The sequence below is a fragment of the Physcomitrium patens genome, chromosome 5, assembly GCF_059467195.1.
Source record: "Physcomitrium patens ecotype Gransden chromosome 5, ASM5946719v1, whole genome shotgun sequence".
Lineage (NCBI taxonomy): Eukaryota > Viridiplantae > Streptophyta > Bryopsida > Funariales > Funariaceae > Physcomitrium > Physcomitrium patens.
In genome coordinates this window covers 7263499-7275490 of record NC_143414.1, presented here as the reverse complement: position 1 = coordinate 7275490, position 11992 = coordinate 7263499, and the positions used below count along the sequence as shown (strand labels likewise).

The following is an 11992-nucleotide window of genomic DNA, read 5'->3' as shown; positions in this document are numbered from 1 at the left end:
TTTTTTATAATTGTTGATAATTAAGTTTGTACCTTGTGTGCTAAATTATATCTTAATCTAATTAGGAAATTATTGCAAACCTTAAAAATTCTCACTTAACTTTTAAACTAAAATTTTTGGGATCTTAATCCAGATAAATTTTAATATCCTTTAATTTAACCATTAGGTCAAATATAAATTTATAATATACACTGAATACAATTATATTAAAAAATATATAATTTTTTATTGATAGATCTACAACATATCTCATAAGATGTTTTAAAATATAAATTCTTTTTATTTCACAAAACAAGAGGTACTCCAAAACAACCATGATTTTGCAAAGCTCTTATAAAGTTATGCAAACTCAAATCATTCAAAATTGATGCTTGATAATTTTTTTTTAGTTTGCTCACAAATCTCATTGTGCAATCAATGAAAGAATTTTGGATTTATCAAAAAGACACAATTTTGTGTCTTGAGATTTAATTTTCTTTCAAGTTCATAAACAATCATTGACAAGTATCAACATCTAATTTTTGACTATTGTATATTTTTTTGAAGTAGTTTGCTATTGAATTTGAAATAAGATCTTCTATAATATAATTTTTTATTTTTGTTTTTACCTATTAGTTGTATTACAATAAAATAATATTTAGAAAGTGGATTAAATAAATCTTGTTGTTTTTGTAGCCAATAAGTGATATCAAATACAAATCTTGACAATAAAGTATTCCAATAAGTTTGGCAACAATTCAAAAGATGTTCTAACATAGAATATTAGAGGTTCTTTTTATTTGTATAAATAGTCAATAAATTAGAAGCACTTTGAAGATAATAGTGCTATTCTTTAAATAAATTTTTAGTTATAAGAAGCTCTTTATCATTGATATTATAGTTGATTTCTACTATTAGAAATACTCTTGAATAAAAAGATACATGGTGAAATTTGTTATTTTCTCCCATTTGTGACAATATTACACCTAAAAAAAAGTTCAATACATTTACTTCCATAAAAAATATATTAAAAAAGTCAATACTATATAAGATTGGTGTAAAAATAAAAATTATTTTTAAAGATAGAAATGTTACTTTAGCTTCTTTATTGTACTCAAGTTTGTCTTTATAAATCAAACGTATAAGTGGAGCCACAACTTGAGAAAAGTACTTGATTAAAAATTCATAGTAATTAACAAATTCTAAAAAATAGTGGATATTTTTTTACTATTCTTAGAATCTTTTAATCTATGATAGTTTAAACTTTCTTAGGATCCATTATAAGGCCATCATTTGAAATGACATATCCTAAAAAGTCAACTTAAATTGTTTGAAAATATGGAATTTATAATATTTTTATTATAGAATTATATTATATGCTTGATTCAATATTAACTCTCAAAAAATATATAATTTAGTTTTAGAAATAGTGCTTTCCTATCTAGTTCTTTGAATTTTAAGTTTTTGAATGCTATATATTTAATCTAAATTAATTAATTTATTAGATATATTTCAATTGTGATAAATATAAAATTATATGATTTTAATTTTAAAGATATCATTAATTATATTATATCATTTTTTATATTAATAAAATTATTGTGCTATCAAAATTAATATTATTTTCTAAAATAATTTAATTTAAGTATTAGATAAAATAATTTTTGATTTATTATATACCTATAAATTTAAAAATAAATGATTAGATGATCATAATATAAAATAATTTAATTACATATAATTTTAAAATAAATATTTAAATTATAGTATTATTAAAAAGATGATGTCTTTATAGTAAATCTTTATAATAATACAAAAGACCTTTGCAATAAGATTTTTTTTATTTTTTTATATTATTTTAAAAATAATTATAAAAACTTAAAAAATATATATTTTTATAATTAACATATATTTTTTGGTGATATTTTAATTATAAACTACAAGTTTCATAATTAGAAGGTATGATTTTTTTATGCTAATTATTATTTTCTTAAATGTCTTCTATGAATTCTTAATAAGATTCTTACAAAAATCACATTAATTAACCTTAATATTATTATTTTAATCCTATAGTTAATTCTAAAGTATTCTAAGAATCTTTTATACATTTTCAAGATATTAAACGTTCTATATATATATAATCTACCATTATTTTATTTTTTATTTTATAAAACATTATTGTTACAATATAATAAAATATTCTCCAAATAAAATAAAATAAAGCTTTTTTAAGATGAATAAAGGAATTGAATGAAATTTATTTTGATTTATTTTAAATTTAAAAATACCATAAGTCATTGTACTTAAATACTTTATTACAAATTTATCCTAAAGTTTTAGTTAAATTAATAATTTAACTATGTGTATATAGATATACATAGCACAAGAGGATATCCATGCAAAGAAAATGAGGTCTCTACATAGTGAAATAGATTATATACTCTATAGCATTTAAAAAATACATTAATTCAAAGCTTTATACTTTAATTTTTTAATTCATAATTATGGATGATTTTATTTTTAATTAAATAATTATCTATATAGATATATATATATATATATATATATATATTGTATCAAAGAAAGTTTTTAAGAAATTATCCAATTCTTATTTTTATCATTTGTAAGACATAGTTTTATTCTTTTTATGGATTTTCAATCTGATAAATTTTAAATCTTTATAAATCAATTAATTTAAGAAAAAAAATGTTATCTTAATATAACCATAATTTACATGATGTAAATTCAGCTAATTTTTTTATTACTTTGACTTTTTTTAGTAATGTATTAGTTATCTAAATCTATAGTATTAAATGATGGTTTACAAAATTCTACTTAATTAATAAACTAAGGTGTATTGATTTGTGTACTCTAAATTAAATTTTTATTTATCTAACTCATATTTAAACCCTTCTATATGGTTTTTTTTGTCAACAAAAATATAACTTATATTGTATCTCTGGTATAATTTAAGATGTTAGCTTCACTAATCCTATATCACTTATATCTACTCTTTATAAAAGAAAAACAAATAATTTTTTAATTTTAATTTGTGTTAAAACCATAAATAGTTCAGTGAGGGCTTCATTATAATATATGTATTTTCTTGTATTTTTTGTGATACTAAAGCTAATCTTATTTGTGATGGTTTTGTTGCTTTAACAAGTATTGTGAAGATGAATATATCTATATATATATATATATATATATATATAGTTATATATGTGAAAATTTAAAAACACTTTTAAAGGCTAAACTAATCTATAAGTTAATATGCTTATATAAATAACATATAATATGCAATTTGCAATATCATACAGATACTATAAAGTGAATAATATTTTGTAACCACATTTAAATTGACACTTATAGTCTATATATTACTTTCGGATTTTTTTTAACACATAGAAATAAAACAAATTAATATTATCATAAAACTGAAGATAACAGCAACAAGAAAAAAAAGTATAAAAAATAAAAACTAATCGTAAATAAGATAAATTTACTAAGTAATTCCGATTCTGAATTCTATATATATATATATATATATACATACATTTATATACAGATTGTGTACTTAAAAAATATAAAATATGAAAAAAGTGGTACACAAGTTACATTTTAAATCCTAAATATGAAGATTACAATAAGTTGGAGATTTTTGGTGTTTATATCATTTTAATCTCTTGTTTTTGGTAGGTTAAAACTAATATAATATTGGTGATACATTTATGAGTTATGTATGAAATATAAGCTACAAAATTTGGATACTGGAATTTGGACTAATTTACAAAGAGAGTAGCTTAATAATAAATATTTTTATTGCCAAAATAATAAAAAGAAGAATATTATATAAATTACTTAATCTATTTTTCTGTATTACAATACTAGTCTAGAATATATTGGATTTTTTATAAAAGCATCAAATTTTTTTGATTTGCAATTATATATTATAATTTTTAAAATGAAAAATCAAATAATTAATTAAATTTTTATACTTTGACAATATGTTATTTTCACTAAGAAACCAAATCTTATATCTACAATTTATTTAGATTTATTTTTCTCCTCATTTATCTTTTGGCATTTTTATACAAGTGGTTAAAACATATTTTTTAGGTTTATAATTTATTAAACAACATATGTTCTCTATTCAGTTGCTGTAATTGCAATATTTGACCATAGAATAAGAGAGAAATGAATACCATACAGAAAACATTTACATGTGCCATTGCAAGAACAAACTTATACCCCAACTTTAATTCTGTTGCTTTTGCATTATGAGAATGAGGAGATGGAAAGGTTGCAGTGAGTACGAACATTCAATTCCACTTCACTCCTGCAACATAATGAGACCAAGTTTTAAAATAGAATATCCGCCTCCCTATTCTAAAACATGATACGACGTTGCACACATCAAGTAATCCCAAGATCTGAATGGATCAATAATAGGTTCTTAATCTGAACTCTGACAACCACTTGACGTGCAAAAGAAATAGCTCAGATATGCAACCAGCATAGAGCACGTAGCGAAGAAATTTTATTTAAATATTATGAAACCGAGGAAAAAGAGCTTTGAGGGAAGGAACATACGGTCCTCTTGCTACTCACTTAGTTACTTGATTAAGGAACGACACTTACATTTGCAGATAGGAACCAACTTGACGCACTTTTCATCTCCTGAGGTCGTCATTGATTTTTGGAATCATTGGTATTGAACCACTTCAACAATAAATGTAGCCAAATAACAGCCTCGACAAATATGTGGGCTACTGGCTTCAATACTGAGAATAAAGTACTTTCGATGGGATTACTATTTCCATGCACACGGAGATTGCTGATCAGGACTGGTTGAATAGTGTTGAAAATAAACACTGCATACGAGTTCCTGTCTAGTCATAATCTCCGTAGGAATAGTTACTCGCAGTTAGATGTGTAGGAACAGATTTCTAACACCATGTTGCATTGGGAAAAGCATTATAGCTGCATGTGTATCCTGTCGTCGAGATACAGATGGCCACCATGTCACATATGCCCTCTGCAGGTCTTTTATACTCTAGCGTCATGAAATCCGGTTTTCATCTGAAATTGTACAACTCATTGAACCAGACCATGTGTTCCGATTCGGTTCGCGGCATAATCAATGGTTTCTTCATGTCCAAATGAAGTCGAGTGCTAATCTGTAGTTGCTTGAAATTTATGCAACTTAATGCCGCATTTTATTTTCAAGTAAGCTTGGTACAACGTCATTCTCGCCAGCTAATGATGTAGTATTAATGCAGATGCATGACCAACTTTCGCAGGAAAGATTGTGTTTTGGCCTTCCGCGTCGGGTGATAAATCTCCGCATCCAGTCTGCATCTAACATTGAATCATAATTGCAGTGAGAAGTGATGTCACAATAATTTTGCCACCACGTGAAGAACCATGACACAATCATTTCAGTCAACCAATAATGCGACTTGTTTTTATAGCAGACGGAGCCAGTTATTCCTGAAGTTACATGGCTAAATGGACAGAATATCACTGAGCTCAAAAGCTAAGGTTTTAGAGATGGTACTTTTGTTGAACTTTTGGAAACAAATGGTAATGTTATCGCCATTGCGAAACAGAGTACAAAATAGAGTAACCGAGCAGAGCTTGTGCATAGAGATGGTACTTTGAAGATCTATGTTTCGGTTCTCTTCCAAATGTGCGCCTACTTTTATGCTCCTCCATAGTGATGGCCATTGGATGCACCTGAAATTAACAGAACACCATGCCATCAGTTTAGATAGTGGGAGATCAAGACAGACTTCCAGAATGAATGCGACCTTGAAAATATTTTCCAATTTTTTGTAGTAGTCATCTGCATACTACATCCTGTCCAGCACCTTCAGCAATTCTGGAGAGGTTTTTTGGCATTACAGTAATATTCTGTCGAACATAACCCAGAAATTGCGGCGGGATTTACAAATTTATGAAATCGATGGCACTGCAAGAAACAAACTGGTCGAATTCAAGAAAAAATCGTGCTTGACTCACTTGAGCTAGTTGATTAGCAGAAATGGAGTGAGCTGGGTCCATGGTGATCGTAGTCAATCTGGCACGTAATGCTGTCTGAACCTGAAGCAGGTGAGCTTGAACATTATCCATCAACTGGTGTGTCGGAAACAATGACGAACCAGAAGAACTGCACTTCAGAAGTTTGTTTCGAATTGCTACAAGCTTTTCGCTAACTATCTCCGCCCTCCGCTGGAGAGTGGTTAAGTAATTGATTGGGGGATTTTCGGATGGTTGAGGACTCGATCTTGAATCCTGTTTTGATTCTGCGGCACCCTGTATGCAAATTCGATTCACATCTTCGAATGAATTGATTACAGCAATTGGCACTGGGCTTGTGAAGCCCTGCACATTTAGAAGAACACATCACTAGAATGTCACGACAAGGATGATAGTGAAAATCAACAGCATGTGCATGAAAGTGAATCTCAACTCCAGTGAGAATTTTTTACATGAAAATTATCAAGTACAATTTCAAACAAGCTTACAGTGTGGCAGCCAGGCATGGTATCGGATACGATTTTACTTTAAGAATTCACGAACCATCACCCAGCATTCCAAGGTAGACTTAAAATTTACATCAATAAATGCGATTTTCATCTTATCTGCTCATGAGCATGTCAAACAGTTTCTTACCATATGCTTCGCGAGTCGGTTAACCCTCTCTACCAACCCTGCGGATCGCCTAGGTTGCTTGCTGAGACTCGAGTCCACCATAGCTGTTGGAATTCTAAATTGAATAATCTCCGACGATTCAACACCTCCAGCTTTCTCCATCTCTGCAAGTTGCTGATCTATCCTCCGTACTTCCAATGCCAGGCCCAAAATTTCGATGTCCTCCCTGGTATGTATAACAGTTCTGTAAGAACAAGCTTAAAGCTCAATCGGATTATAATGGTATGGAAAGTTCTTAGAATCCACATTTTTTCTTTCATTTAAGCATTGAGCCGATTTTCTTCGAACAGGACACACAATGATCAGAGAGAAATATCCTGTGCAGAAACATTCAATCTTGAGAGTATATGCAATGTTCGAATATGTGAGTTTAGTTTAATTTTTCAAATTATCATTATTTTTATTATTACTATCCTAAGAAAAAAACGAGAAGAAAAGAATGAAAAAAGAAGAAGTATAAACATTGTACTTTAGGTTCCTAGAGTTCCTTCACGAAAAACAATTTTTCTAAAATTGGGGTGTAAAACAGCAACAAAAACCTCCACAACTGCATAGCTAACCTTTCCATTCTGCCTCCTGCGAAGACTGGAGATGTAGGATCATGTGATCCTGCTCTAAGAGTTGATAAAGAATTTCGAGAATGATGCCCCAAAGCATTGAATAGGTCTTCATCAAGCGGTTGTGTACCGTTCATAGGAATCTGCATCACACATCAAGTTTTAAAAATTATATTGATCACTTCACAACTAGATGAAATCTGCATCATAAGTTTTGAAGTTCCTTGGTACTTCTGCAAAATGCTTGTTTTTTCTGTCTAGTATCACAGACGAGACAGGAGCTGCTTATACTCAAATCAATCCACCCAGCAACGAAGTCGTCCTTGGGATTCCTCCGTGCTCTTACCGGAATCACAGCATCATCAATATCCTCATATGAAACTGCGCTATCCGATTCTTCTTCAGAGCTATCATTTGTTCTGGGTATGGTTTCTCGTTTTCTTTTAACAGAGCTGCGAGACCTTGAGAGGTTTTGAGACAATGCTGGATTATCCTCGACTTTCAAAATTTGGACTGTTGTAGAGAAAGTGAAGCCCATGTCAAACTCAGTTATTTTAAGCGGTTTTTCGACAATATCGTCCTTGTTAGGCGATGAGCAAGGATCTAATGCGTATGAGAAGCTGCAAACTCGTTCCAGTCTTGAAGCGTTGTGACATTGAACCACATCAGCGCTATTATTTTCTTGAGTATTTGAGGCTCTCTCCAGATCTAAATTCCCCTGATGAAGGAGCACTTCGAAACCAAGTTCCCCCTCATCTTCCTGATCAATTTGCATTGAATCTTCAATTGTCTCGCTTGCAGGTATATTTTTTTCAGTCTCTTTCTTGGTGCTTACAGGCAGTACTTCCTGATCATCCTCATTGATGTATTGCAAAAAAATCTACGAAAAAATTATGAAAATAAATTAGCTATTGCACAATATTCAGATCATTTTTCGATTTTTCATTACTTCGAAAGTACATAATTGCAATGGCAGCATTTCATCCTCACATTTGTTGATATCGTAGATGCCGAATTTAGAGCTGACTTATCACATAAGTTCCTCAAAAACATTTGCAGAGACTGAAGAGAATGAACAAATACCTTTTCTTCGCTTTGTTCAGAAGAAACTTGAACTTCATTTCGCTTCATTTTGTCCAATTGTAACAAGACTTGGCATAATTTCGCCTCCACGGTAGCAAGTTGTAAGTCCTTTTGTTGTAGCTCGGTCTCTCCTTTTTCAGTGAGTTTTATAAGCATGGCTTTGTGTTCAAGATCCTGAACCCTTAGCTTCTCCCTTCAAAAACAATAACGGGGACATTCTTACATTAAAATCGTGAAATTGATATAAAACAGAAGAGCCGACGGAGCTGCCCTTTACATACTAGGTACCCTTATGAACTAAAACGAAATAATGAGCTTATTCAATCAAGAGAGCTGTGTCCCCTCCAAAAGAGGCTTCGCAAACACGAGGTGACCTACTCTGAATCTTGTGTTCATTCACTTCGATTAAATGACTTTCTATCGATTTGCATTCAGCGACAGCATTACAGAACAGTCCGTTATTGATTGAGCAATGTGGTATGCATCGACTCTTCATCAGAAATTACACCAGAGATGAGCAAACGTTTGCCTTACTTAGCTTCGTCGAGCTCCAGCTGCAATTCCTTCAATATTTGTTGATGCGTAGTGTGATCGAACCTTTCAAAGTCAAATATGGGGTTTTGTACAGTTTTTATTTCGTCGCACAAAGCCAGAGCGTTACAGTTCAGATTATTAGCTGATGCTTCAAACTCCATCTGTTGAGATAGGGACTTTGAGTTAGTAGTTCCCGATTTCATCGCTAATGGTTTTGACCTCAGAGCTGACAATCTTTCATCGGTGGCTCGAAGTTGCTCGTCAGATTTCATCGGTGGCCCGTAAGATTTCATTTCATGCCAATGAGTCTCCTCCTTGTGCGCGATGGGTCGCAGCTTCGCACCTGTGTCATCTGCAAGCCTTCTCCAATAATCTATTTCTATTTCAGCAATCTCTTTCTCTTTCAGGATCTGCTCAAACTTTTTAGCAAGATCCTTCATCTCTTCTGATGTAATCCGTGCCAATTCCATCATTCTATTGATTTCGGCATCTTTAGACTGATTCTCCTGCCTTAGGACATCCAGCTCGCTCCGAAGCCTGTCTACTTCAGAATTAGAAGTACTTAAATACTTTCTTGTGGTGTTCAACTCCTCAAGTAAACATGAGAACCTCTCTTCAACTTCTTCCTTCTTTTTTTCCACCATAGATAAGAGAAGCTGACGCTTGACGGAGACTTCAACCTCCTTCTCCAGTTCCTGACTCAACTGAACTTCAACTCCCTCCGCAATAGCAAGTCTGTCTAAGAAGTCCTTATGTTTTTGATCTGCTGAACGAGCTTCCTCCACGGCAATCACGAGAAGAGACTGCTTTTCACTAAGTGCTGCTTGAAGCTCCTTTAAATGTTTTCCCATCTGATCACACATCTCGCAACAGTTACCTCTCGTAGTGGATTTATATCCACACAGCTCACCGACTTCAGCCTTTAACAGGTCCTTCCGTAGGAGACCAATTTCATGACGGAGCTTCTTTCTCTCACTCTTCCAGGTCTGCTCTTGGGTGGCATAAATGCGCACAACCTTCTCATTCGCTCTCGAGTCCTCTTCCCTCCTCTTCTTCAATTCGATAACCTCTAATTCAGCACTTTCAATTTTTTTCACAAGAACGGCCTTTTCTTCCTTCCAAGCAATACTATCTCTGTCCCTAGCTATTTCCGATGCTGTAAATCTATCTTGTAAATGCAGAGCATCCTGTGCTATTTTGTGCAACCAGCCCATGGTTTTTGACAACATGGACTCGAGAGCCACCCTCTGAGAGTGAAGATCGATGGTATTCATTTCATTGTCCATCTTATTTGTGTTGTGGATTAGCGCTCCAAGTGCTGCAAAAGCCAATGCAACACCAAAGTACTCCTCCAAGAACGGCCAAGGTTCTTCTCCCTTTAGATCTAAGTACTTGTACATAAGATGCATCCGCCGGGGTATAAGGCCCATGTAGGAATCAGAATAGTTGGGACAGGCTTGCAATTCCACAATCAAGTCGTCAGTGTCCATGTGTTCCATGCTTGGTATACACCAGAAAATGCTTGTGCCTTGAGAATTATAGCAAGAATGTCTTACGCCCTATTTGATAACAAAAATTTGTCGTACCCAATACTGAACCACGCTGCAAAATCAGTTAAAAACCATATTCTCTTCCATATTGTCGTGTTCACTGATGCAGCAGAAGAGTCATATGAAATCGAATAAACGGGTAGAAATACCAGTTGATCAATGCTACCCTTGAAGCGCTTGTGAGCTACTTAGACGATAAGTCCAAGCGCTTATACGGACCACAAGTCATGCTACTCTTTCCACAGAAAAAAAATATGCTCGAGTAGTATGCATGGCCAACTACTGTCAGCAACGATACCCGAATTTGAGTTTATACACAGCAACCATATAAAAAAATTCCATCTCATGTGCAAGGCTCTACTGCCTAAAGTCGGTCACAGAATTTTTTTTAAAGAGACCACAACTCGTTTCGCTGCGCTTTTTTTTTCTTTTTTCTTTTCTTTCATTCGTCCAATTCCCAGCCAACCTTCGTATCACCTTTCGAGTGTGTTCTGAACTATCACGAATACCTGTGCAATTTCTGAGATGATAGATTTCGGGTGTAGAAATTCTTCAGCAGGAAATTTATCAAAAGAAACATCTACAGACATCAAAAAACAAGCATCCAAGTATTCAGAAATAACGACAAACCCCGGTGTTGTGATATTGCTAGACACGCAATTAGTACACCGCCTGGAGAAACTGTAACAATTCAAGGAATCTGTTTCATAATTCATGTTGCAATAACAATTATCGTCTCAACATGTGGAACTAGAACATCTACACTGCCAACTAAACAGATTAAACCAGTCAAATTGAAGCGGAAGGAAAATACCTTTTCCAGCGTTGCAAAATGTGAGCGGGTCTTCCTACACCATAAGATACAAGAACACGCCGCACGTGGTACATATCTGTAAATCGTTAGGCAGATCGATAACCACGAAAATGTCGTTCAACAACAACGTGAAAACAAAATTGGAAAGTTGAAAAATTTCCGAAGAATGCTAACTCTCGGTCTGAGCAGACTTCACAGCCTCTCCGAAGAGGCTGATCACAACTCTAGGGAAGAATCGCTCGCTTTAATAACGAGACCATGCTAACCTCTTGCCTGCGTTCATTTCAAAGCAAATTGTGACAAACTTGCCGAGCTTACCACAAATTAGCATGAAACCTGTGCAATTCTCGAGCAGGTCTCATCCAAGTCCACAACGCCACCTAACCAGTCAAGAAAGGATCCGTCCACCGTGATCAGCCCGAAACCAGGCCCGACAACGACTTTCAACAGCCCTCTGGACTCGCGCGGTCGTCGCCATCCAGCTCACTGCAGACCAGACTTTCTGCAGAAGGTTGAAGCTCTAGAAGCGGCCGTCACGAGGAGCAGAAGCTTCCACCCCCGCATGGCATGTGCGACGCATTCTACTTCCCATCGCTCCACACGACAGTGTGGCGCCATCGCCCGTGCCACTTCCACCATCAGCGACCACGAACAGACAGTCCATTATAGGGGGGAAACTAGAAGCACTGAATCCAATCATCCCTCCCCGCAGGCAAACAATCAATCAAGCAAGCAATGAAGCTACAAACTACAGCAAA

The 11992-nt window shown here is 33.5% G+C and overlaps 1 protein-coding gene across 10 annotated transcripts; it reads right to left on the bottom strand.

The window, feature by feature from the left end:
• Positions 1 to 4486: 4486 nt before the first annotated feature.
• LOC112282601 (uncharacterized) lies at positions 4487 to 11984 on the bottom strand. 10 transcript variants are annotated; one of them, XM_024520399.3, is made up of 10 exons: positions 11553 to 11984; positions 11235 to 11268; positions 8871 to 11000; positions 8337 to 8529; positions 7600 to 8133; positions 7257 to 7396; positions 6658 to 6880; positions 6004 to 6366; positions 5639 to 5718; positions 4487 to 5340 (listed from the first exon to the last, which is right to left on the bottom strand). In XM_024520399.3, the coding sequence occupies exons 3-10, from the start codon at positions 10367 to 10369 to the stop codon at positions 5253 to 5255; spliced, it is 3120 nt and encodes a 1039-aa protein (XP_024376167.1). In that variant the 5' UTR covers positions 10370 to 11000; positions 11235 to 11268; positions 11553 to 11984; the 3' UTR covers positions 4487 to 5252. The 10 variants fall into 10 exon arrangements, with proteins under 10 accessions (XP_024376167.1, XP_024376169.1, XP_024376174.1 ...); XM_024520401.3 differs by having other exon boundaries at positions 4487 to 5334; XM_024520406.3 differs by having other exon boundaries at positions 6004 to 6297.
• Between the last annotated feature and the right edge of the window lie 8 nt (positions 11985 to 11992).